This window comes from Brachycentrus maculatus, unplaced genomic scaffold, assembly GCF_059751285.1.
Source record: "Brachycentrus maculatus isolate JH-2025_06_01 unplaced genomic scaffold, ASM5975128v1 h1tg000029l, whole genome shotgun sequence".
NCBI classification, from domain to species: domain Eukaryota; kingdom Metazoa; phylum Arthropoda; class Insecta; order Trichoptera; family Brachycentridae; genus Brachycentrus; species Brachycentrus maculatus.
In genome coordinates, this window is record NW_028280783.1 from 514277 (window position 1) to 541949 (window position 27673).

Here is a 27673-nt window from a genome sequence, read left to right on the forward strand (position 1 = left end):
GTAAAAACAATATATGGGTATGTAATTTAGAATATTGAATTTTCTGTGTATTATATTATAGTGCAACGATTCACATCAATCGCAAACTCCAAACACCCCAACAAACACTTCTCTAAATTAGATTCTGCTTCTTCTGTAATGATAACGGGGTCTGCTTTTTTTACATCTTTCTCTTTATTTCCATTAGGATCCACGGTAATCTGAAACAAAATATGAAATTTATTTAATTAATAAATAGTATTTAATAGATACATAGCTTTCTGTTTTTTTTTATTTATTTATTTTATGTCATTCAAGATTGTATTTTCTAATAGTGAATTGTTATATACTTGTGTTAAGGTTACAGATACACATGCTACTAATTAAGCATGCTTAAGATATGTAAGACGAGCATGCTCTCTAGCGTATATATTTGATTGAAATAAGCGTGCTCGTTTACAAACATCGATACTCGCGTGCTCATAAGCAAACCCGTTCAGAAGTGCTCAAAGCTAATAATGGCATATCCAATAAGACCAGACTGTAGTGTATTGGGTGTGGTCCTGTGGTTAGTGTTACGGACTTTGAGCATTTGGGCTCTAGTTTCGAGCCTACTCTTTAATTTCAGATTTCAATAATGGGTCGCATAGTTGAAATATTTGTGTATTTAATAAGAACCTAAACAAATTCAAATACATTAATAGAATGTTTATAATAACATTAAAATGATAGCTAGGTCACCTTGTCCATTTCATTTTCCGTGTTTTCTTTTGGAACAGCATTGGAAACTATATCACTGGCTTCCATTGCCTGAGCTGTTTGCTGTGGAACAAAGAAAAAAATCAGTAAAAGGAAAAAAATAAAAATAAATAATATAAATATATATATATATATATATATATATATATATATATATATATATATATATATATATATATATATATATATATATATATATATATATATATATATATATATATATATATATATATATATAAATATATAAAGGTAAAAAATCAACTACCATTATATTGCTATGAGTCACAAGGAGAAGTGCCATGAGAGACTTCAAAACCGACCATTACTCGAGAGGGTGTGAAATAATACAAAATTGTATTCTTTTCTGTTTCCATTGTTCAAATATAAATAATATACTAACCTCGCTTTCAGTATTGATATTAGTACCGTCTTCAGCGTTATCCTGGCTCATTGAGTTGCCAGATTCTTCTGGTCCCGGATTTTTATTTAATTGTGGATTCTCAACTTGATCCGCTTCCCCGGAATAATCTTCTTGTACGTCCATAATGGGTACGAAGTATTTTCTGGAAGCCCTTCTCTAGAATAAAGAATCACTGCTTACAAGCCTATTGCTCCTGGCAGAATGACGAAATTCAGAGAAAAATTAAATTTAGTTTTGAAAATAATTTGCAACGCCGATATGATATGCAAATTTATGATTTGCAAAAATATGATTTTAATGTTTGAATGATGATCATTTTGAAGCTCACATTCTTGTGTAACTCTTTGCAGATGTGACATTTTCATTCTGATAAATATTTTATGTAAAATAATATGTATCAGCAGTTATTTATTTTAGTGTTGACTTTCATAATTTCTGAGAATATTCAGTTTTATGAGAAGGAATTTATGAATATACCGTAGAACGGGGCTACTTGAACTTTGATGTGTTCCTTGAGCCCAGTACAAAAAAATATATAAATCTATTGGTCTACAATAATGAACGTATCGACATGATTCATTGTTTCCCTGACAGGTGACACTTATAGTCACGATACATCGACACCATGATCTAAATATTTTTTTTTTGTACTGGGCTCAAGTAACACATCAAAGTTCAAGTAGCCCCGTTCTACGGTATGCATATTGTTATCTAACACTCTCTTCACTCCTCACATTTGCAAATGTGCTATAGTTAATATATTTGAAAAACATCTATGTAATCAAATTTAATACAGAGTCACTACTACTACAAAAATTGCTCTATAATATATATATATATATATATATATATATATATATATATATATATATATATATATATATATATATATATAAATTACAAACAAAAAAAACTGTATGAGCGTTTTGCAACCATTATACATATATGGCCATGTGTTTGGTGATATTCTACTGACGTTGCATTTCACATTAAATGCAATAATTAGATGTACAACTACGGAGAATAAAATTTAAAAGGAAACACTTGTTTTATTAACACTTGAGTTATAGTTATTTTATTTTATTTTTACGACTAGTTTCGGAAGCTATGATTCCATCTTCAGGTCCAAATATAAACTTAAGCATAAATAATTATTTGCTCTGTATTAAGAAGGGGCGGGAGGTAAGTCAGGGGGTGGAGATTGAGAATAAAGGAAAAATTGGAAAGCAAAGGTGAATATTTTTGAAATAATTCATTATTTCTTAAATTATTAGAATATAAGTTTTTTTGGATTTCTAAATTTTCAAAGTTATTCATTATGTCTCACCACAAAGTGAATGCCGAAACAATAAATAAAATATAGAGAATACATTGAGGTTTCTGAAGATTAGGCTAGATTAGATAGACAAATTTTAACAATTTGGTCAATTCGACAACAATATTCCAACTTGTGGGATAGAAACTATTGAAAGCTTGTGTGATGCGAGGTTGATGGAGACAGCAGAAGAGGTTGATATTGATGAAGAGGAGCTGCTGCCTGTACCTTCATTTTCAGAAGCACACTCTTTGAAAGATTGAAAACTTTCTACTACGTACATACAATAACTGATGTCGAAAAAAAACAGTAAAAAAAGGAATGTCGATGACAGATTATTTACAATGCAATAAAGTTAATTATTTTTTTTGGATTTATTCAGCTTTGTATTTTTATACATAAATACAATTTATGTACATCTAAAACTTGTTTCTTTGTAAAATTTAAACCTATTAACAGGTATGCAGATTAGAAGGATGTTATCTTTACTCAATCGTATTTCCTTGTGACCTCTGAATCCTGCATTCATTATTTATTTCAATAGGTCCCTTTGAAAATGTTAGATAGAGGTTCCACTGTATATATTAAGTGTATGCATATGAAACCGCCGTTTGCGAATAGATGGCGTTAGCTTTTGTATCTGTACGTACTTGAAGTTGGCAACGCATCGCTTAATGCCCTTGCACATCAACTCTTAAACGCATAATAAATCATTCATTTGCAGCTTCAATGAGTATTTTTTTCATTGATTTGAAAAAGTATCGCTCCAAAAAAAGAGAATTTGTGAGAAATTTTACTTTTTGCTTTTCACTGAATGAAAATTGCTGCTGAAGTGCATAGAATTATTGAGAAGGCAAATCCTGAATATATTGTGGCAGAAAGAAACTGCATTTTCAACATTTTTTGATCTTATAGCAAAGAGTATGGCAAACCCGAAAAGAACTTCGAAGACAACAAATCGCAGTCATTATTGGATGAAGATTGGAGTCAGTCGCAACAACAGCTTGCACAAGCACTATAAGTTGATTGAGCAACTATTTGCAGACTTCTACACACAATGGAAAAGATTCAAAAGGAAGGAATGTAGGTGCCATATGAATTGAAGGACACAGACTAGGAAAGAAGAAAAACATAATGCAAAATCTTGCTTGCCAGACAAAAAAGAGCTTCCTGTATCAAAGTGTTATAAGAGATGAAAAGTGGATTTGTTTCGACAATCTCAAACACAAAAAACGTTGGGTTGATCCGGACCAACCATTAACATTACAAGCAAAACGGAACATCTATGGAAAGAAAGCTCTTTATCTGGTGGAATCAGAAAGGTGTTTGTATTCTGAGATTTAGAAACCTAGTTACTGCTGATCGCAACTGACAACAACTCATCAATCTGAATCGAACTTAGTGGGCAAATCGTAGTGAATGGGTCAACAGACATGGCAAATTGATTTTGTTGCACGATAATGTCCGGCAATTATTCTATATTTTGTATTACAAGTCATCAGAAAGATTTAAAATGTTTAAATGATTTATATTCTGTCGAGATTAAAATGTTACGCTATGATAGAAGGGGTAGTTCTTGGCTTGGAATTCCACATTAAAGTTATCGCTTTAACTTTGTAGTGTTATCGCTTTATCTTTAACATAGCTTTAAAAAAAAACAACTTTTAACTTTTTGATAATGCATATTGAAAAACAGTTGAAAAATGCTGAAAACAATGAATATTGTATAAAAATGTCCCGTTTGTTTGTACTTGATGCATTGCTATATTAAGCATAGGAAATGTTTGAAGCTTTCAAAATATCATCATTACATCATAGCGGACGTCACTGTATTAAAACAATTACATGACAATATGCGAAAAGCATTTTAATCATAAAAAAAATTCATACCTAACTGTAAGCATGAGGGAGTTTAAAATGTCATTTTTTATAAACACTCCATTGTTTAAAAACAGAATTTGAATTTGGAATAAAATTATCATTGAATGATTTTTTTTTAAAAGCAGGTACTCACTCTTCCTATTAAGATTCACATAGAGAACAGAAGGTATTTAAAGTAGGTACTTAAGTAAGGTACTAAATATTCTGAAACAAATTTTGATTTTAGAAAAAAGTATTTTAATTTTGTTTTATGTTGAAAGAGAATGAATTGAAATAAATATTACGTATAAATCGTGAGTCTCGTAGCAAGAGTTATGAATTTTTACCGACAGTTTGCAGTAAGAGTTAATTGTGGAATTCCAATCGCCAGTCGACTTTGGATAATATTATATAAACCGATTTTCATTTATTTTTCAAAAGTGAATTTCAACTCGTAACACTCATGGTGAAAATTTAAATACTATGACAAACTTTTCAGAAAAAAATGACTGAAATGTAGCATGAAAATAAAAACTCAGTGAAACATTTCACGAAAATTACGCTATGTAAATTAGCCATGTTATTATTAATAGGGGGTTGAATTCATTCTCGCCGTTTTTTGTAGTATTTTGAATTGAAAATATTTTTTTTTTAAAGTAAGAATTTATTCAAAGTATTGCTCTTCTTTCTCGACTACTTTGGCCCATCTTTCAGGAAGAAGTCGTATTCCCCTATAAAAGAAAACCTTGTCTTTTGAGGCAATCCAATTTTCAACCCATAACTCGACTTCTCGATAACTTTTGAAAATTTCTCCCGATAATCCATACTGCATGGACCGAAACAGATGATAATCGGATGGTGCGACGTCAGGGGAGTAGGGCGGCTGTGACAGAACCTCCCAGCCGAAGGAGTTTATCTGTTCTTTTACCACTTTGGCAACATGCGGGCGCGCGTTGTCGTGCAGAATGAGAATCGACTCGTGCCTGGCTGCGTATTCTGGACGTTTTTCTTCAATTGCTGTTTTCAGTTTGATCATTTGCTGCTTGTAAACCTCTGCTGTGACTGTTTGGCCTGCTTTGAGAAGCTCGAAAAAAATTACTCCCTGCTGATCCCACCAAATGCAAAGCATCGTTTTTGAGCCGTGAATGTTGCGTTTTGTAATGCTGGCTTCAGCAGGGAGTGGCTGACCTGGCTGGCAGATGACTTTGCGGCGTTTGGGGTTGTCGAAGAAGATCCACTTCTCATCGCTGGTGATGACGCAATGCAAAAAACCTTTTCTGTGATGCCGTTGCAAGAGTGAATCACACATGCAAAGTCGCCTTTCTATATCTCTCTCCTTCAGAGTATACGGGACCCAGTTTCCCTGCCGATGAACAAGGCGCATAGCCTTAATTTTGAGGCGGTTAAAAGTGCCACGTGGGTGTTCGAGGCAGCGGGGGACAGGAAAACAAAAAAAAAAACCAAAGGAATCTATTTAAATCACAGAGAAATATTAAATTTTTGTAAACGGCAAGAACTAATTCAACCCCTTAATATCTTAGATAAAGAATATCTCAAATAATATTGTGGATGAATAACACCTTAGATGATTGATGTCAGAGAACAAATTCGATAAATAGAAACTTGAATGAAGAATGTATCAGATGCAGAATATTTTGGAAGAATAGTATCTTGGATAAAGAAAGTCTAGGATGACATCTTGGATAATATCTCGGACACATTTCAATTTAAGAAAAATGTTTATGCAGAATATGTAGTAGGATGTATACAAAAGGAATCTATATGTATTTATGTGTAAAACAATATCTAGAATTCTTATCTTTGGTGAGGATTAATAAATAAAAATATGTTTTCATATAATATATTTATTTATATAAAATCACGTAAAAAAATACAATATCTGGATATATTAATCAGTAATACTGGGTTATATGGATAACCCCTCCTAATAATATGCAAATTTACAAAATTTAATAATGCTGACCAAAAATCAATTTTAACTTTAAGATAAAGATGGAATGAGTCAAAATTATAAGCAAAGGGCAACACATTTGCATAAAGATCTGGATGTATAGCTTTGTAGCAATTATGGTATAGTACAAATTTTGCTCCTACTCAATTCCAAGATGACAAACTCCAACATTTCACGATTGAGCATAAACGACTGCGGCTACAAAGTATCCAAGCACTGAAACACTTACACATACGTGAGGCCGTCAGTGGCTTTTTACATATGAGAAAATTTTCACAATGGAGCAATATGCGAGGAAGTAAAATTATCTAAATTGTTTTAGATAGTCCAATACCAGAATAAGACCTACATGACCAATTCAAGGCATTTTCGCTTAAATAGGTATATCACGCAATGAGTAAAATTCATAAAAAATTATAGTATTTTCAATTGTTTGCACTTGGTTGACCTCAACTGTATATCACATTCTGTGCGCCGAACAGGGCTCTCGTGTCCATGTAAATATTGCAGCCACACATTGGCAGGGGTTGAGTTGAATAAAGATAAAGATTCCTAGCCATATTATACAGTGATAATTTTTAAATAGATAAAGGTATTTGATTTTAAACAAAGTAATGAGTTTTCAAAAATTCTAATTATTTTATAAGAATTGAACGTGATATAATAACCTACATAATTATTATAAAATTAGCTAAAAGAAAGCAATGTTTTTGTTCCTTTATATTATTTTTATTATTGAATTTACAGAAAAGTAAGAAATTGCAAAAACTGTTTCTATTAAAAAATATACATATATATATATATATATATATATATATATATATATATATATATATATATATATATATATATATATATATATATATATATATATATATATATATACATGTATTGATTTTAAGAGGAGTATTAATAAGCACACTAGGAATATGAGAATATTTGTCAACCAATATCATAATTTCTATTTAAGTTGAAGTCCAAATCCTTACGTTAATACATAATGGATGCACTATACAAATACATATTATATCTTATATTATAATACAATCACAACATTCAATGGCCACTGTCAAACACCTGATCCCCAGGCTTTCCTTTTCATCTTCATTATTAGTTAAAGCATCGGAAGTGCGTTGCGGACAAGGAACATATACAGAGGCGTCTGTAGTATCTTTCATTCCCATTTCTTCCTTTTTCTCAGTTGATTTGGAGTTAGAAGAATCATCATCTCCCTTTTTCTCTCCCTTATCATTTTGTTTAGTTTCAAAATCCTGTAAAAAAAATCAATTAGGTAAAGAAGGATTATTCATACACCTTGATCAAAAAGTTTCAGAAATTGATTTAGATAATACAACACAAGTCAATTCATCATAATTTATTTTGTCCCCTTCGAAGTACTCTCCATTGACTGCAAAGCGCTCATTATCTAATGCTCGAAAAAAATGTATACATATTTTCGGTATGGCCATCAGAGCCATCCTCGATGTTTCCATTATCTCTCCTTATTTATATAAAATCACTGCTAAAACATGATGCCAGGAACAGTATCTTGAGTCGATTGAATAAAAAGAAGTCATAGGGAACTAAATAAGGCGAATTCGGTGGTTGTTGAATATTATGTTCTTGACTACTAAAATACGGATGGCATTGTACGATGATGCAATATCCACGGGTTGTAGGCCCACAAATCAGTTTTTTCTTTTTATACTAAATTGGTTCATGCAAATATCTCATAATGCCCAAATAATACTCTTTATTGACTGTCTGACCATTTAGAAAGAATTCATAATCCACAACACAATACATAATGAGAATAAAGTAAGTTTATGTGGTTCGAACAAAAAAAGTTACATAAATCAATAGGGCATAATCAACTATTATTAGAGGGTCAAAAGGGGCCGTTGAACTCAAAAAAATTGGAAAAAACAGCTCCCTGTACATTATATTTTTTAAATATATTTCTATTTATATTGTTCGCAAATAAACACTTACATTCCTGTCAGAATTGTGAAATTCTTCACGCTTTTCATCACAGCACCTTTCTATTTCACGGCTACCGGCGTCAGGTCCTTCATGATTAATCAATGGTTGTTCGTCCATTCCCTGATTTTGCCTGACAATATCCACAGAGGTGCTTTGTTCACTTGCCATGTTTTGGAGCAATGGATTATTACTCTGGGAACCACAAATAAAAACAACTTAATTCAATTAACAAATGGGAATATTTGATGCTTAGTATTCTATCGAAGCGAGTCTTTCTGGTGCAGTGGATGATACAAATGAAATAATATTCAAAGAATTATGGGTTGCAATTATAATCTGTTATTGAATGTTATCAGCAGCTATTTCGACTGAATGCAATTCACAATGTTTATAATATAATAAACAATGATATTGGTAGGACAATATAGTTTTAATATCAATCAAGCACATACATAATGAAACAATACAGATTATAATAATTGTTCGGGAGGTTTATCTGAACACTTGGTAATACTATACCATAGTTATGTTCACTGGTCTGTATACAGGGCTAACTAGAAACTAAATACATTGTAGTCAATAAATCATTAAACTAAATATTATTGAGATAACTGTTGATACATTAACATTTTTAAATAGTATTGATATAAGTTCTTGTTTATGATGCTTGATAACAATAATATGAATTATATAAATGAATTTTTTGATCTGACAATCTTATTTTTAGTTGGCTTTGTGAAAATCGGCCTGTTTATCAAAGACTGTCTGTTTCCGGCAAACTGTCAGAGATGTATTCTATATTTTAAAATTTTTACACACAATTGAAGCCTTTTATTAAAGGCCTCGATGATAAATTTTACATGAGGACACAACCTCTCCCTGCGGAAGGTATTTTGAGCAGTTTTTTCGCTGGCAGTATGCGCTTTGGTGCGTTGTAGGGGAGTAAATTCTCACAAAGATTCTCGTCTCGTTTTGTTTGCAAGTAGACAAGCTATCAAAAAATTAAGACATGTCGTATGTCGTTGATTTTAGATTGTTTTTTGACAAATATCAACGCTGTAAGAATGTATCTAATCACAGTATTTGTTTAGTATTACAATAGACAAATAAACTATAAATATAAATATTTTATATTTATTTTTACTTTTGGCCTATGTCGATGAAAGTTTAAATGAAGCTGGAAAAAAATTATACTACTTACATTAATTTAATACACGCACAAAATCCCTCAAAATTGATCAAATTTTAAATATCATTGTGACCATAATAAATAATAAGGTAAGTTTTATGAAGTAGCATAATAATATATGAACATTTCTGTAAAAAAAGGAAATTACATCATACTTATTAGAAAAATTGCATTCATATTAAGGGTACCCGGAATTAATGTCGTTTTTAATATGAAAAATCAAATATTATTAATATTTTACAAGTTTTATTACAATATATATTCTCTTTTATTCTCAGTGACCTTCCATCTTCCTAGTAACATTTCAAAGCATTTGTCGAAAAAATCTTGGACTTTCACTCGAATTATTCAGTTATACCCCTTTTCACAACATCATTGTTAATGTAATTTTTTCCTTCTTAGAAATGTTACATTGAACAAAAAAAGTGGCAGTCCGAAGGAACAAGGTTCAGAGAGTATGATGAATGTCTAAAAATAATCCGTTTCATACTATTCATTTTCATTTTGCTTTATGCGAGCGAGCCTTATCATGTGGCAAATATACTTTTCGATTCGCCAAATAATTTTTTTTCTTCTTTTTATTTCGGCCGATAAACGGTCGAATAGTTCACAATAAAGTTGAACATCAATTTCTTGTCCAATTTTGAGGACCTCATAATGATTTATTCCTTTAGAATCCCACCAAACACACATAATCACTTTTTCTGGTAAGACCAGTCTTAGGAGTGGATGTTGGTATTTGATCTTTAGATATCATTGTCTTTTTAGTTGTCAGGTAGAATACAGCACCCAATTTTCATCAAAAGTGATAACATCATTCAGAAAATACATTTCTGATTGCATTTGCAATAGCTCTTCGCGCGCGTTCACTCGGTCACCGAGGCCTTTGGAGCTTAGCGCATGTGGTATCCATTTACCCTGTCTCCACACTTTGCCGATGTTTTCATAACTCTTTTGAACACTTGACCTTGAATATCCGAATGTGCTCGCAATTTTTTCCATAGAATGAGCTGGATTGTTTTCAATTTCAGTAGCCAGGGTAATTTCAACTACTTAAGTATGTCTTCCACTTCTAGGGATACTCTCCAAATCAAAATCCTCAGATCGAAATTTCGAAAACCATCTCTGACACTTGCAAACGTCCAAAATATCTCCTAATATATGACAAATGTTTTTAGTGTCACCGTTGCTTTTAATTATTTTTTTCAAATATGGTATTTACTATCAAATTTTGAATGAATTCTTCACTCGGTTCAAATTGATTCATATAAAATTGGATTATGGAAATTGATTTTTTAAAATTGAAATCAGTTACTGAAAAGTGTATATTTAAAATAAACACAAAATACGACTAACTACTAGAGTGGCCGAAGCGTAACGGATGGTCAAAAATGGAACACTAATAAAAACGACATTAATTCCGGGTAGCCTTATATTTTCCAATTCTGCTAACTCATATTTTTATATTTAATAAAAGAGTATTTAAAAAGACAACTTAAAAAAAATAAGTAGGAAATATCATAAAATGGTTCTTCTGTATTCAGAAATATATTGCTTGCGGTTTTGCATATTGAAATAAATTTTAGCGCTTAACAAAACAGCGTTAAATTATGTCATCTTAAAATATACTATAATAATATCTGAAACACTGAGAGACCGCAATAGAGTATCAGAGGAACAAAATCATGCAGGATTTCAGAAATACCTAAACTGCGTGGGTTTAGAGGAATCCCAAAACTGACACATAATACTCGTACTAACCAACTAGGGTGGATTCAGAGACAACTATCGGATGCCCCAAACCTTTGCATATTTAGTACATTTTAATCTCCATACACTGTGCGGTTACTTAGCCTCATATTGATATTTTTTAGTATTAACTGAGTTGTAGCATGATAGCACCAATACTAGGATTATATATCGCTTTATAAAAAGAGTTCTAAAATATGGCGCTACAGAATATTAAAACATTTTTAAAAAATCAATATAATTTCATTGATTGATTCTCAGCCACTTTGTGGAAATATGAATCCATTTTTAATTTAAACTTCATTTGGTAAATACCGTTATTTCTTAAAATCTATTGTTACATGTGTTAAAATGCATTCTGCATCATTTTCATGCAGTGTTTGAAAATGTGTCACACTCGGTTTTAAGAAATAGTGGTATTTACCAAGTGAAATTAAAATTAAAATCGCAAAGCAAAGTAAACACTAGTTCATTTCGCAAGAGAGATTCCATCACTTGAGACTTCTTGCTTTAGAACAAACATCACTGGCAAAAAAACAGATATTTGGACTACAATGTGAGGTTGGTACTATACCAACACGTGAATAGAATTTTTGTTTTAGAATCACAAAAGGAAATTGAATTTTTTAAGAAAAAAAATAAACCTTATTCAAGTAATAATGGCCAATGATCAAGAAATTTAATTAATTAAAAAATGATCCAAAAGTACATATGTTTTTTTTATGTGAATTTAAAAAAATTATAAGATAAAAAAAGTGTTACATATTTAGGTAGTAATTTAGGAATACCTCCAGGTAGTGACATTCTTTCGAATATAATTTTGGTTTTTAAATTTTTCACAATGGAAACTTCAATGCTGTGTAGTAGGATTTTATAGATCTGTTCAGTTTGTGTAATCCTTTTGTTTAAAAAACTATTTAATTTCGATCCCTGGTTAAGACATTGATTTCTCATAATACCTGGATGGTCTGAGACATCTTTGTAAATCTCAAAAATATATTATTTTAGGGTAACTTGCTTACTTTGATAACTCAGTAGCATCAATTTTGAGTCTCCATTTAATTTTTAATTAAAAAAAAGTAATTTATACTATATTTTTATTGTTTGGTGATCTCGGGAACTCACTCGAAGGTTTAGAGATAGTAAACGAGTTTCAGTTCCTTGGATCTCAAATCAGCTATTAAGGAATTTGCGAAGGAGAGATCAGACGTCATAACGCCATCGCCAAAAGTGCCATGTCTAAGCTAGACAAAATCTAGAAAGACCGGGGTGTGAGTAACAACACCAATATGAAGCTTGTCAAGAACTTGGTCCACTTCGTTTTTCTCTATATTGCTGAAACATGGACCATAAAAGCAGCAGAAAGGAGAAAAATTTACGCCCTCGAAATGTGGTGTTGGAAGCGCATGCTCTGAATTCCATGGACAGCTAGACACACCAATGAGTCCATTCGCCTGAACTACGCTTGGATGGCTTGACTCTGGCCAATGTCTGTACCCGACGGATTCTCCAGTTCTTTGGATACGTTGAGCGTAGCAACTAGGATAGCCTGGAACGACTAGTTGTGATCGGTAGCCTGGAGGGGAAGAGTTGCTCGATCAGTTGCTTAATCGACTCCAGTGCTTGTGCAAGCTGTTGTTACGACTGACTTGAATCCTCATCCAATAATGATTGTGATTCATTGCCTTTGAACTTCTTCCCGGGTCTGCCACACTCTTGGTTGTGAAGATACAAATCGCATTTTTTGAAATTATTAAATGTTAAAACATTCTCTGCAAGTTCTTTCTAATAGAGCATGTTCAGGTTAAGCCTCCTCAAGTATTATATTATGCAGCTGCGCTTCAGCAGCAGTATTTTTTTTTTTTAAAAGTAAAATTTCCCACAAATGCTCTTTTTTTGGCACAAAGTTGACAGTCGATGAAAAAAATACTTATGAAAGCTGCAAACAAATTAATTATTACGCATTTGACAGCTGATATACAAGAGCATTAAGCAATGCATTGCTAACTTCAAGTACGTACGTATACATACAAATGTTAGCCCCATCTATCAGCAACAGTTAACAAACAGATAACGGCGGTTTAATATGCATACACCTAATACATATCATAAGGCATTGCAGACTTGTAAGAGGATGACACTGCACGGGTATGGGTAAGTAGTTTATTTTCATCCTGATTTAACATTCCTAAAGATGTCAAACAGGGATGTGTAATGTCGCCTTAGCTGTTTTATCTATACATGGATAATTGCAAGAATGAATTGAAAGGTTTAAATGTTGGAGCTAAAATTAACAATTTGACTGTCTGTTGCCTTTTGTATGCTGACGATGGTCTTCTTTTTGCAGATGGCAGAGAAGATCTGCATAAGAAGACTTGTGACAAAAAGTGTATAATGTGTGCAAGGAAAGTGATTTGCTAAAGAATGTTAGTAAATTCAAAATTATGCTTTTGAAAAAGATGAATGTGATCTGGTTGTAAAGTAAAATATTGGTAAATGGGGAAATTTTGGAACAGATAGATGACTTTGTATGTTAGGGTAGTATGTTTTCTAGGGATGGAAAGTTTGATAGAGAAAGGAGAGTGGATGGTGCACTGAAATCAGTAATAGTAAATAAAAACCTATCAGCGAAAGCTAAACTGGCATTACACAACAACCTGGTTCCAACCCTAATGTATGGAAGCGAAGCTCGGAGTTGGCAAAAAAAATGATGAAAGTAGACTGAATGCAGTAGAAATGCGATCTCTCAGATGAATTTGCAGAAAAACAATGTTTGATAGACCATCGAATGGTGAAATATGAAAAGAATGCAAGTCTGAGATAAGCATTATCAATCAAATTAAGTGTGGAACGTATGAGCGAGGAAAGAACGATAAAACAAATTTAGAATTTAATTTTTGTAAGTTAAAAAATAAACTTTTTTTTCTAATAATAAATAAATATTTTATTGTTTATTATTGAAATGCTTTATTTTAAGTTAAGTCAAAAAAGAGGAAGACCGAGGAAAACTTGGCACAATCATGTATGTCAAATACTTGAAAGCGACCGGGTTAGGAGTCGAAATTATCGCCAGGTATGTATGAGGAGATGCAATAATGTGGAAGTGATGAAGAATGTTTGCAAAGACAGAGTGTAGCGTTCTATTCTCTCTCCCTGCGGAGAAGCGGTGTGATGGTTAGGATTAATTAGTTAGTTGATAGTTAGTGTTCAGGGTACGATGCTATTAACCAGGGCATTTGAGAAAGAAAATATTTCCAAACGCAATGGAAAATTGATGACCAAGACAAAAACCAAAATTTGTGTCATCATAATTCCCTTCTTATGGGAATATTTGAATAGCTTCCCAAATGTCACGATTTACAAAATTGTAGTCAGTGTTCGTAACTCAAGGATTCAAGGTACTGGTCATGGGGGAAACTGACATTTAAAATAAGGCTAAAATTTGTTGCCTTAATTCACACGCTATTTTGATAACTTTTTGTTTGACACTTTGGATGTGTTTTACTATTTACAATTAAATAAAAATTCTTTCAGAGAATATTATAGGAAAAAAATATTATAGAATTTACGACGGAGGACGAGCAGAAAACGTGTTAAAAATTAAACATTTTCCTTATTTCAGATGTTTTATTTTGTATTGGGTTGAATGATTCTATGTGTATATATTTAAATAAATGACATATTGCAGTATTTTTATAGATAGTTTGTACATTTCAAGATCAAAATTTTAATCAAAACACAGTCAAAAGATGAAGAAATCGCATTATTTAAAAGTTTTTGGAATATGTTATATTAAAAAGTATTACAAGCAATAAACCCGCATTGAAGAAACAAATTAATTTAAATTAAAACACATAATAGTGAAAATAGCTAAAATAAATAAATAAAACTTATTTTTACCAGACAAAACTTCCAAGGCTTTGGTAAGTAAACAGAGGACATTCGACTTTTTTTGACAGGAAAATCCAGTTTGTTTAAGTATTCATGTTAATCGTAGATAATTCACAAAATTAGCATCCAAATCCGATATCAAGCATTTTAAAATCAGTGTCTTCACAATACGAAAAGAGGATAACTTTATAACGGTTTGTTGAAAAAAAAAGTAACAAAAACTTGTCACGAAACTTTATTCACAATTCATGTTTTAAAAGGATAAAAATTAAAAAGAATACAATCAAAACTTATATTAATAATGCTTTAGTTATCACAGAAATTTACGTGTTTAAGTTATTTTAAATGTGTTTTAAAAAATTCAAACTAAAACGTCCGAAAACAAAATGTACACAAAAACACAAAACAATCAGTGTCCATGACAAAAGGTTGCTGCAGGCACAGACAAAATACCGTCAACTCCTCCAAAAACCCGTGGCTGGAAGTGAGGTCGCTCGTGGCTAGAAGTGGAATACAGCGGCAAAATATGAAAACCGGTGGAATAAAGTGAATATACACTGAACCCCCCATTTACATGGTACTTACGATCAGCGTGATATCACGTAAAAATGGATACTCGAATATTTTTAAGTCAAATAACTTTTCCTCGTATAAAAATCAATTCAGGATATTGCTTCCGACTAATTGTCCCCACTTTTTTTTCGAAACTAGGATCAGGGAAATATGCGAGATCGAAGATGTCGTTAGGTCCCCACCTAACGACATACATCTTCAAAGCAACAAAGGAGACAATGGTATGCTCATGTGAGGAAAATGGCACCATCCAGACTCCCCCACATCGCACTGTACGGTCAACCACATGGTAGACAACTCCCGGGTAGACCACCAAAGAGATGGATCGATAGCTGAGAATCGACATAGCAGGATTAATCCCTCTTAAAAACAGGCTAAAACGCCTACACCAAGAAGAAGAAGAAGAAGAAGAAGAGAAGACATATCATATAAGGAGACTTTTACCTACTCCGAATTTCAGGCACCATCATTAAGTACCATACCTGTAAATCTCTTTGGAAATATTATATGTATCTCGTTGGTATATAATAAGTATATTATCTGGTTTTTTTCTATTTTTTTATTTCATGCATTTATTTACTCCCGTAAGGCCTTTACATATAAAATATAAATAAAGCAATATAACAGGACGCAAGTACAAGAAACAGTATACATAGTATAACAATAACAGAACATAGAATAACATATTATTGCAAATAAGTGTAGGAAAAATAAGAAAAAAAGACACTAATCGCAAGAATTCACCTGTCACCCAAATTCAGGGACATCAAACACTGCTGCTTGAAATGGACGAGACCAGTGCTAAATATGTCTATGCGACCCATAATACCGTTTCCAAGAAATTGGATTCTACGCATAGGTAGTTGCAAGGAGTAATTTGTTTTGGTTTTATAACAATAAAATAGTGAGTATATAGTCGTGCTTATTTCTGGTTGGTACTCGAATGTTCATGAGTTGCAGGAGTTGAAAACAATTTATGAAAAAATTTAATATTTTTTAAAAATAGAAGGTAGTTTAGTTTTCTTCTATTTTCTAGACTTTGAATACTAAGATAAGATATTAAATTTGAGTAGTTTATACATTCTACTGGAATATTTAATTTGAAATTGTATTTTCTCTATAAAATATATTTACTCTATTAAAATATACATAAAAAATAATAATAACAGAAAAACATAGTTGGTTTCTGAGAAAAAAAGACAAAGGTGAGATTTACAGGCATGGAGGGTGCCAAAATTTAGTCATTTGGATGATAAATAATTAGGTAGGTACAGAGGGAATTCCAAAATAAAATCCGAACTCAGAAAACTTACGTGTGTAGTTAGGGTAAGTATACGTAGTACATTATCTATGTATTTGTCATATTATTTCAATGTGTTTTATCTTTGACTTGACTGACATTTGTTTGTTTGACACAGTTTGACATTTGATTACTAGGCGGTTGACCCGGGTTATAAATTATTATTAATTAGCGAGGAACTGAGATAATTCTTGGTATAAATAAATACGAGATAATATACTTATTAATTTCTTAAATACACAGTTATTGTTCATTTACTGTTCAATATTTGTTAAAGCTCTCCGGGCATTTATGTTAAATAAATAAAACTAAATGCACTATTTTATGGCCTCTGGACAGTCTTGTATCAGCAGTTGCCGTCGAACAAACATGTTGCTAAAACATTGGAATTTATTCACGATCAGTCTATTGTTCTTCATTACTTTGAGCGATGGGTCGATTCATTCCAGAAAGCTTGTTGGTAGGATCGGTGTTCCTCCCGTTCCCTCGGGTGCAACACTTGTACCTGATAGTTGGACTTCCCAAAAGCTTGATCACTTTGACCCCACAGATACCAGATATTGGTCGCAGGTAAATTATTTAATCATTATGTCTAGTGACATTTCTAATTCTATCCCCAAAACACTTGAATATATAAGTAGTATACACTTGGACATGCTAGTATGAGGATGGTTTTAAACCTCAAGTTCTCTAGACATAACTTTCATTTTTTCCTAATTTTCCTTTTTGTCCATTTCCTTTCAATGTTTTCTATATTTTTAAACAAGTTCAATCATTATTATTTAGAATGTTCCTCTGTATCAATAACGATTAACCACATATTTACTGTATCCTTTTGCAGAGATATTTTGTAAATGATAAATACTATTCAAAAGCACATGAAATTGTTTTTCTGATGATTGGGGGAGAAGGGAAAGCCTCTCCTGAATGGATGGAAGCCGGCCAGTGGATAGAATACGCTAAACACTTTAAAGCTCTCTGCTTTCAACTGGAGCACAGATTCTATGGCAAGAGTCATCCTACGGGGTAAGTATCTATATTTTGTATCATGGAGCAGTGTTGAAAAATAAGTAAGGATTGATTATTTTTACCTGAAAAGATGCTGGAGCACTGAAATTGATTCATCTATGAAGAAACATCTTCAGAAAGCAACTGTTTTTGGAAAAGTTTCTAAGAAAATCCAAAACGATTCACTGGCTGCAATTTTATATGTTTGCCACGAGATAATTTTGAAGCTATTTTATATATGTACTATGATTTTTGGATGAAATGCACTGCCAACAATTTCAGTCAATGGCCGCCTAACCATCATTCAAACATCATTTGTAATCATCATTCGTAAACCAAATAAATCTTTTCAGGGACATGGGTGTGAAAAATTTAAAATATCTCTCTTCGGAGCAAGCACTTGAAGATATTGCTTATTTCATCAATACTATGAATTCAATGCATAAATTAAGTCCCAATGTAAAATGGATTGTATTCGGTGGATCTTATCCGGGCTCATTGGCTGCTTGGGCTCGGCTGAAGTACCCTGATCTGATATTTGCTGCAGTTTCCTCCAGTGGTCCACTTCTTGCTAAAGCCGATTTCATGGGTGAGATTTTTTTAAGTGTCTAATAAAAGTAGTTTCATATACAAGTACTTCGACAGAGAGCATTCTTGTCACTGTCTTGAACATTGTTGCCGGGCGATTTTTTCGGCTAATCACAAGTAATCGCAAACCCATTTTCGATCTGTACAATGTTTTTTGGCGGCTCTACCAAAAGTTAGCAAATAGAACGCTTTAAGCATCTCCCACTCTCTACCAACAGTATAAAATATACTTTCCCGCAAACAATGTGTTAATATGGATGAAATAAACAGATACTACATTGCTTATTAATTCCACATTGAAGGAACTGAATATAAAATAAAATTTATAGAAAATTATAAAAAAATATCTTTGTATTTTTTATATTGTGATTTTTGTTGAATATTGGATATTTAAGTTTTAAATAAATTCAATTAAAATATATTTTTTTAAAGATTTTTTTTTTTTTGTTTTTTGCTCGTGATTTTTTTTACGCTGTTCTTATAATTTTACTGTGTTAATAAAAACTAACTAACTAACTAACCATCACGCCGCTTCCCCGCAGGGGTAGGCAGAGAGAATCGAACGCCACACCACTCTGTCTTTGCAAACATTTTTTGCCTCTTCTACATTCATGCATCTCCTCATACATACGTTAATTACGGGCGCAAATAAAATTTTGAGATTTAAAAAATTTTAAAAGGAGAAATTTTTTAACACTCCTTATCATTCAAAATTCACTTGTGTAATACCACATAAAAATTCTACTACGTGCCTACCGGTTTTGGGGTAACCATTTCATCATCAGGTCAACTATGGTCTGTAGTTTTTAAATGGGTTTACTCAGAGTGAACGACAAATGATAAGGCGAGAGTTGTATCACAATACCACACAGTAAAAAATTAATATTAAAAAAAATGTTTTATGCTTCTTTTATAATAAAAAACTCATATTCATAATTACTGAATTGATATTTATGATGCTGAAGGTTCAAAAATAATATTTTATTTCTATTAATAAATAAATTATCTTTTTTCTTAATCTTAAACAATGTTGGTGTGTGTACCAAACTATAGGGTGTTTTTTTAGCTGCATGAGAAGTTTCGATGGTTGTAGTCCATGGTTTGTCAATTGAGAATGTCAAATTGTGTTGACATTTCTGTTCAGTAAGGTTAGGCAATTTATCATGAGTCGTTTAACCCCAGAACAACGCTTCCGAATTATGGAAATATACTTTGAAAAAAATCTGTCCGCCAAGTTCACAGAGCACTTTTACTGAAAAATTATGTTTAATGATGAAGCTCATTTCTGGTTCAATGGCTTCATCAATAAGAAAAAAATTGCCGTATATGGAGCGAAGACAATCCTCAAGCCATTAATGAATCACCATTACATCCATTAAAATTAACTGTTTGGTGCGGTTTACACGCTGGTGGCATCATCGGTCCTTATTTCTTTCGAAATGAGGAAGAAACTGCCGTTACTGTGAATGGTGAGCGCCATCAAGCCATGCTGACTGATTTTTCATTTCCGAAAATTATCAACTAAACATTAACGACACTTGGTTCCAACAAGAAGGCGCAACTTGCCATACAGCGCGCTTAACCAACAATTTATTGCAAAATCAGTTTGGTGACAACTTTATTTCCGGTTAACTGGCCCCTCATTCGTGCGACTTAACGCCTCTCGATTACTTTTTGTGGAGCTATGATAAGTCATTGGTTTATGCTGACAAACCAGCAATGATGCTGTACGGCCAGATTTATTGGAAAAAGTATTGAAAAATTAGACTGATCGAATGGACTTTGTAACTCATAGCCACGGCGGACATACGCCGGAAATCATATTTAAAAAATAAATACCATGAAATTATCTACCAGATATAATAAAAAATTCATTCCAACAATATTTCCATCTTGTATTATTATTTAAAATTCTCAAGCTTTTAAAAAAACACCTGTTACTACATATGTACTTGTCTCTAAAATTGATGAACTCTTGTTTTATAGAATATTATAGCGTTGTTGTAGAGGCATTACGAACAAGTAGTGACGATTGTGTTGATGAAGTCAAGGCTGGAACTCAGCAATTAAATGTTTTACTCAAACACATGGTGGGTCAAAGACAGATCAATACTAAGTTTAGGTATGTATTACAATTTTTTTGAAATTGCTGAAGTGACCATGATTTTGTCGTATTATGTTTATATTGTTTACACATGATTATTTTTGTACAGATTATGTGATCCCATCGAGAAGGCTACTAATTTAGATATATCCAGTCTATACGAATCTTTGGCCAGTAATTTTGCTGGTGTTGTTCAGTACAATAAAGATAACAGAATTGGAGAATCAGCTAAATTATCTAATATAACTATTGATGTGGTAAGTATTTTATTACTTGTAAGTTTGTTTATTTATTTATGAATATTTGGAGACTTATTTAAATTCAAATGACTTTATTTATTTTTCCTTCATAGATAAATCTTATTATAATTAATATATTTTTATAGGTATGTAGATTGATGACTGATCAATCTGCTGGAAGTCCATTAGATCGTCTGGCCAATGTCAATTCTATGTTATTGCAAGCCAATAACATCTCTTGCCTCGATTACAAGTACCAGAACATGATTGATACCTATCGTAATGGATCGTGGATGAGTTCAGCATCCGAAGGAGGTAATTAAATAACTTATAATTAGACATATGGAACAGATTTATACTCAGTGAAGACCAAATGCCGCCAATACAACGCCTGCATTGCTCTTATCATCTTATACGGCTGTGAAACATGGCACCTTACAAGGACCAAGCGCAGCCGTGTACTTAGCTTTGAGAATAGGTGTCTGCGAAGAATTTTAGGCATGGGGTGATTTGACTTTATGAGGAATGAAGAGATAAAGAAGAGACGCAGCTAATCTTAGTCATAACTGTCGTCAAGAAAAGGCGATTCAGTTGGCTAGGCCATGTACGAATGCCTCCCAAGAACCTTAATCAAGCTTGCCCCTTTTACAAGGTATCAGGTTTGCGCCGCACAGAACGATCATTGCTGACAATTTTTCTGCAGTTCTCTTTTGAACTTCGGAACGCGGACCTGAGTTGGGAGGATGCAAGGGCAAAGGAGCTCGCGACTGACAGAAAAGCCAGAAAACCCTGAAGACAGTTTTTAAACTCCGTATGCTCCATGTAGAGAGCGAATATGGTTAAATAATAATCATAATTAGACGTATGTGTCCAATGTCGTGAACCATCAACAATTATCTAATTTGACTTGGCTTTTTGAAAACTTAAATTGATAAATTAGTATGGAAAAATTTCTTACAAATAATAAATATGGTTTCTGTTTATTGTAGGTCGTCAATGGTTGTATCAAACTTGTACGGAATTCGGATTTTTCCAAACGTCAGGAGGTGAACCGGAAATCTTCACTAATCTATTTCCTCTGGACTTCTTCACCCAACAATGCATCGACGTGTTCGGACCGATGTGAGAATACCTTATTAAATTTAACCAATTTCAAACATTCACAATATGAGGTAGACATTACTCAGGTTAAAAATAGGATTATTTTTCTTTTATCTCTTAAAAATTAAAGTATGACTATAAAAAAGGGTTTTATCAGAATGTGGTATTAAATTGGGACATTTTTATTCCCCAACGGGGCTACAGTTACACCTTTTTGTAGTTATTTCCATCTCGTTTAGAACCCAATTCATACTTAAATTAATTGGGAACAAAATGATGATTTTTCCAATAGCTGATTTCTTTTTTTCTTTATTTTCTCGGTACAGATGCTAGTTACAAATTGTATATTGCTGATTCATTATGGATTTTTAGATTTCTTTTATTATTGATCCAATATTAACTGCCATGGTCCAGTCATTTGAGCGGACATCACAAAAGGATGTTTCTATTGTTATATCCTTCATCCTCATAGTGTATTAGTTAGCATAGTTGGCTGCCATGCAAGAGGTTTTGACTCGTTGTCGTGCATGAATATGCAACAACTTATGCACCTTTGGTGAATAGAAAGAAGATTGTAGCACTGCCAGACATTACAGATTGACATTTATGATTTAAATTTTAACATTAAGGCCCAGTATTCATTAAGTCGGTTTATTCGCCCAGCGACCACCGGAGTCACATGTATCTTCATGACCGATTTTTTGATTCCTTACCTTTCAATAACTCTTAAAACCATACAATTATTTTAAATAAAAACTTAATTTTTCAATGCAAAAACGGTGTTTTAAGAAAAAAATCAATCACTTAAAATTTTACCTGGATTTAGAGAATATTAAGTTGCAATTTAAGGTATGTTGGGCCTTAACAAATCAAAAAAGGGGATAAGTCCCAATTTTTTTTATTTATTAACAATAATGAATAATTTATATATTTTTTTATTTCAAAGGTACAATTCAGAATACTTGAACAATGCAATTGATAAAACAAACAAGAATTACGGGGCATTGGATATTCAGGTTTCTCGTATAGTCTTTGTGCATGGAAGTATTGATCCTTGGCATATACTGGGTATCACAAAAACCCAAGAGAATGATGAACCGGCAATATACATTGAAGGTTTGTATTATTTTGATATTCCTAACCTCTTGTTGATTGACCTCTTGCCAACTAAATTACTTTTTTTTCATATAATAGATTTATCAAACCAATATCGTGAGAAATATTTCCCGGAAAGTTAAATTTGAAGTATAGATTCATTAAGAGTTTGTATATAAATTTCTTATTTTTAGGTACGGCACATTGTGCAAATATGTATCCAGCTCGTGATGATGATCTTCCCCAGTTGAACGCTGCACGATCAGAGATTCTGGATATTATGAAGAATTGGTTGAAGTAATGTCTCTCTTTGGGAATTAATCTCATTCTATCAAACTAAATACAGTAAAACCTCTATCTATCGTTCCTCAAATAATCGTTTTCCCAGATGTGTCGTTTATTTCTCCTACCCCGAATTCATTCATACTAAAATAGATCACATTGATCGTTTCTCTATCACTATTTTACCGCATTCATAATTTTAATTATGCTGCATATGTAATGTATTTTGTCTCTGTTTTCTACATTCTTCTCAATTTTGTTACATGCGATGACAATATTCCAACATTTGGGATAGAAACTATCGAAAGCTTGTGTGACGCAAATTTGACGGAGACAGCAGAAAAGGTCCATATTGATGAAAAGGATCCGCTGCCTTTACCTTCATTTTCAGAAGCATGCACACCCTTTGGATGATAAACTTTCTACTATGCACATACAATAACTGATGCAAAAAATATTACTTGCAAAGCTGAAAATATACTGTTGTCTATACAGAAAAAAGAACAATGTTGATCGTAGATTATTTACAATGCAATAAACTTTTTTTGGTTTTGTTCAGCTTTGTATTTAAAAAAAAAAAAAAACGTTTGTTTACTTTTAAAACTTGTATTCTTCTTAGAATTTTAACCTAGCAATGGTTATGCAGATTGGGAGGACGGTATCTTTACTCGATCGTATCTCCTTATGTAATGACTTCTTAATTCCGCATTCATTGTTTTCCTGCATTCATAGTTTATTTCAATAGGTCTCTTTAAAAATGATACATAGAGGTTTCACGGTATATCATTATCATTTCAATGTTTTTATCTTTTAATGAGGAATGTTTTAACTTTATTACTAATATTATGAATTTATTGTACATTAATCCTTCTCAGTTCTCTTGATTTTATTCATTCTGATTTCCTTTTTTATTGTAATGATTTTACTTAAAATGTAATAAAATTGAAAATGATCACGTTGGTTCCTTCATTGCCCTAATTTGATTGAAAAAAAAACAGGTAAAACAAGATATTGATACACATATAATATCTAGGCTAAGCTTTCTTTGTCCACAGTATTCAAGGTATAATATACAATACAAGTTTACCGGAGGTAATTAAATTATTTAAAATTATAAACTGGAAATAGGGATTTATAAAGTAAGGAAATGTTAAGCTAATGTCCTCTTGCTTACTGACAGCTCATTGCCAAATATACTAATATCTCGTTCATTGTATTGTATTCTCTGCACACACTAGAAAGACCTCAGCTCTGAAGATCACCAGATTATGGAATCTTCGGTCAACATGTAGAAAGATGAGGAGTATGTTGTGATATAAGATTTGATAAAAAATAACCATCAGAATCATGTTAAAACAATATTTATTATTCCATCAATTTAACGAGATTACAAATTCTATTCAATATTTTTATATTATTTTTGAACATTCATGCAGTTTATTACTTACATTGGAATCTTATAAATTCCATTCATTATTATAGTTATACTATCACATAATAATTTAAGGTCTAAAATTAACCACTAAACTCTGTTGCCGTATAAATGGCACTAATATTTGCAGCGGTTCCTATAATAGTTTTTACGCTGATCCTTTATGTAAAAAGTACATATATTTTATTATTTGCTAACATATCATTCTACATTCATCATATTGTAACTAAAGGCAATATGTGTAATGTTCGAAATTCTGTACAAAATTCCATATTAATACTTTCCATTTACCAATTTATGTATACATTTTGTAAAATTGCATAAGTCAAATATTTTGGGCCATTAATGTGACTAAATAAAATAATTTTAAACAAGCACTTAAGTTCTTCTATGGATTACATCGGCCTTCTCTTAACTCATATTTTATCAATATGTCTGAAAAATTTGCAAGCAGTTTTTACAATACATAAAAGGATTCAAAATGAACGGATTTGATTCTAGCTAGTGATTCAGATAAACCTTATTTGTAATATATTTTCTCAATGGCAAACTCAAAATTTTACTTACACCGCTGACATACTTCCTGCAAATGTAATACGGTACATATATGGAATGTTAGTAGCACGAGGATTACCTCTTAATATATTGAAGAAAAGGCCAAGGAATACATAAAAAATAAGAAATCTTTAGATCACGACATTTGATGTGCAGGATTAATAAATCTTTCAATCACAATATACTGTAAGATTGTGGCTGAGTCGAGAGTTTCTGGGTTTGAACCCATTTGATACCTATTTTTTAAAAAGAGCCGCTTAGGCTCATGAAAATAGTAAGATATTGAAATATTAGCAAATATAAGAAAACACAAATATTTATATTAAAAAAATTAAATACCATAGATTAACATTATTATTATGGTACAAATAGATAAAACCCTTAAATAATATTAGGTATATAGTATGTTTATTTACATTTAAACATTTAATTAATGTTACTTGAAAAATATCTAATAAAACACATTTTTTCCAATTTATGAATATTTGAACCAATTCATAATGTATATTTCAGCAATAATATAACGTATGTCTGTTTATTATGAACTAATGTTTGCTTTATGGACACCTAACTTATATTTTTACACTTGTATTATTACGTATAAAAAGGTTTATAACAATGAAATACTCTTATAGCTCAAATATTTAATACATATACGCATATAATTAAGTGTAAAGAAGTTGATTGCTTGTGGGCAGGCATTTTTTTGCCACAACTGATCCATATATAGTTTTTGCAAAAGTTATTAAAAGAATCCCATTTGTAGCGGAGAATAAATGATTAGTCTTAATAAAATTATTATAATTTTACACTGTTTTATAAAAAATAAAAATGACGAAATTTTCACAATAATGATTACTGTGTAACTACTCCATCTATGATTTATTTTGTAATTTTAAAATATAATATAATCACTGCAACTGAAACCGTAGTACAGTTTTAAAACATTTATTAGATTATAGCGAATACTTTAATGTACAAACTTTTGCCTGACATCTATGCACTTACCCGCTAACTACTTACTGTAGCCAAATTAGATTGCAGCATGGCATGTATTGGTATAAAAACAGATTCGAAATTGTAATTTAATATGTGATATTTAATTACACATTATTACAATACAAGTGGATTGTGGTACCGTGAATGCTTATTTCTTAGGACTTTAAGATGTGAGCTGTCAAACCGAATTTAGCGTATCGACATATTCAAGTATTTGATTATACTATGTTGGAGAAGAGCTTTGACCCTTTCAATGCCAGAAGGTATTAATATGGTCGTACCCATCAGGCCGTGATTTTTTCAACAAAATGTGAAAGCTTTTAGAAAGATGACTGTAAGTTCGGTAATATCGTAATATTGGTAAATTGTAATATTTTTGTATTTTTGATCTTCCCAATAGATGTTTCTATAAATTGTAATAAAAATATTGCAATTGGATTTGATATTGGCTTGCGACAAGCTCAAAGGCGAGATCATTTTGTATGGCCAGCCTGGCGAGCACGGAATTGGAGAGCGCGTTAATGCGGTCGTGGCAGCGAACCGGTTAAATACTGAATATAAGAAGTGCGATGAGAAGATGAGTGGTGCAAGTTTAGTAGCGGTTGTGGTTGTGAGAGTCTCGCGCGTTCCAGTCCTTGTGGCGGGCGCCGGAGCGAGGGTCGTGGTGGTGGTGGTGGTGGTGGTGCCTCTTCTTGTCGTGGTGGCCCCGCCCGGGGTAGGCGGCCCCGTCGGACACCACCAGCTCCGACCCGTCCCGCATGCCCTCGTTGCTGGCGCGGTGGTGAGCGTTCCTATAGGACATGGGTTCGTCCAGAGTTTCCTTCCTTCTCAGTGGTGAGTGGCTGGAGGGCTTCAAGACCGCCTTGGAGCCCGCCGACTCGTGCAGGTTCTCCCAAGCTTGGCGATAGTATCGGTTCAGCCCATTTCTGGACTCTGAACTGGAAGAGTCAAATGAGGCCACTGTATTACAATCCGGAGAGGCTCGATGGCGATAATGTTTGGCACTTTGATTCCTAAAACACATTTTCAAAGGTTAATATATGGAATTTGATCTGTTTTACGTCTGACGTTGTGTATTGTGGGGTCAGGATGGACTAAATTTCCACTGTGGATTGGAAGATTCTTACAAGAAACTAAGTTTTGCCGCAGTTTGCATTTTATTAAAGAATTACTTTTTAACCCTAATAAAGCTAATATTAATGTTATATTTTGTTGATATTCCAAAGAAATAAATTATTTTGCATTTTTTTCTAACAGCACTTTAATAAGTTATTGCAAT

The 27673-nt window shown here is 32.3% G+C and overlaps 4 protein-coding genes across 7 annotated transcripts in view; 1 reads left to right on the plus strand and 3 right to left on the minus strand.

Annotated features, from left to right (window-relative positions):
* Positions 1 to 50: 50 nt before the first annotated feature.
* Positions 51 to 4425, minus strand: LOC148312890 (uncharacterized). 2 transcript variants are annotated; one of them, XM_088271535.1, is made up of 4 exons: positions 4365 to 4425; positions 1139 to 1315; positions 721 to 801; positions 51 to 200 (listed from the first exon to the last, which is right to left on the minus strand). In XM_088271535.1, the coding sequence occupies exons 2-4, from the start codon at positions 1280 to 1282 to the stop codon at positions 51 to 53; spliced, it is 375 nt and encodes a 124-aa protein (XP_088127661.1). In that variant the 5' UTR covers positions 1283 to 1315; positions 4365 to 4425. The 2 variants fall into 2 exon arrangements, with proteins under 2 accessions (XP_088127661.1, XP_088127653.1); XM_088271527.1 differs by lacking the exon at positions 4365 to 4425 and having other exon boundaries at positions 1139 to 1333.
* A 2768-nt stretch (positions 4426 to 7193) lies between these two features.
* Positions 7194 to 15564, minus strand: LOC148312891 (uncharacterized). The gene is made up of 3 exons (XM_088271212.1): positions 15128 to 15564; positions 8299 to 8481; positions 7194 to 7577 (listed from the first exon to the last, which is right to left on the minus strand). The coding sequence occupies exons 1-3, from the start codon at positions 15167 to 15169 to the stop codon at positions 7338 to 7340; spliced, it is 465 nt and encodes a 154-aa protein (XP_088127338.1). The 5' UTR covers positions 15170 to 15564; the 3' UTR covers positions 7194 to 7337.
* A 1514-nt stretch (positions 15565 to 17078) lies between these two features.
* Positions 17079 to 24361, plus strand: LOC148312892 (putative serine protease K12H4.7). Its single transcript, XM_088271251.1, has 9 exons — positions 17079 to 17561; positions 17833 to 18017; positions 18353 to 18588; positions 20574 to 20709; positions 20801 to 20948; positions 21077 to 21245; positions 21920 to 22052; positions 22978 to 23147; positions 23321 to 24361. The coding sequence occupies exons 1-9, from the start codon at positions 17304 to 17306 to the stop codon at positions 23425 to 23427; spliced, it is 1542 nt and encodes a 513-aa protein (XP_088127377.1). The 5' UTR covers positions 17079 to 17303; the 3' UTR covers positions 23428 to 24361.
* LOC148312893 (uncharacterized) overlaps positions 23975 to 27673 on the minus strand; it is a 69921-nt gene continuing 66222 nt past the window's right edge. For 2 of the 3 annotated variants that reach the window (XM_088271224.1, XM_088271237.1), the window contains one exon: positions 23975 to 27407. In XM_088271224.1, coding sequence (XP_088127350.1) covers positions 26987 to 27407 — 421 coding nt within the window. In that variant the 3' untranslated portion in view covers positions 23975 to 26986. The remainder of the gene's footprint in view (positions 27408 to 27673) is intronic. The other variant, XM_088271229.1, reaches the window with a different exon arrangement.

Bases quoted from the DNA above. Each gene is read 5' to 3' on its own strand.
- LOC148312890 (XM_088271535.1), bottom strand. From the start codon at position 1,282: ATGGACGTACAAGAAGATTATTCCGGGGAAGCGGATCAAGTTGAGAAT. The intron at 802-1,138 runs GTTAGTATATTA...TTTGTTCCACAG, and splicing joins ATATCAATACTGAAAGCGAG to CAAACAGCTCAGGCAATGGA. The intron at 201-720 runs GTGACCTAGCTA...ATTTTGTTTCAG, and splicing joins CGGAAAATGAAATGGACAAG to ATTACCGTGGATCCTAATGG.
- LOC148312891 (XM_088271212.1), bottom strand. From the start codon at position 15,169: ATGTCCTCTGTTTACTTACCAAAGCCTTGGAAGTTTTGTCTG. The intron at 8,482-15,127 runs GTAAAAATAAGT...TGTGGTTCCCAG, and splicing joins AGCCTTGGAAGTTTTGTCTG to AGTAATAATCCATTGCTCCA. The intron at 7,578-8,298 runs GTAAGTGTTTAT...TTTTTTTTACAG, and splicing joins TTCACAATTCTGACAGGAAT to GATTTTGAAACTAAACAAAA.
- LOC148312892 (XM_088271251.1), top strand. From the start codon at position 17,304: ATGCACTATTTTATGGCCTCTGGACAGTCTTGTATCAGCAGTTGCCGT. The intron at 20,949-21,076 runs GTAAGTATTTTA...ATATTTTTATAG, and splicing joins CTAATATAACTATTGATGTG to GTATGTAGATTGATGACTGA. The intron at 22,053-22,977 runs GTGAGAATACCT...TTTATTTCAAAG, and splicing joins ATCGACGTGTTCGGACCGAT to GTACAATTCAGAATACTTGA.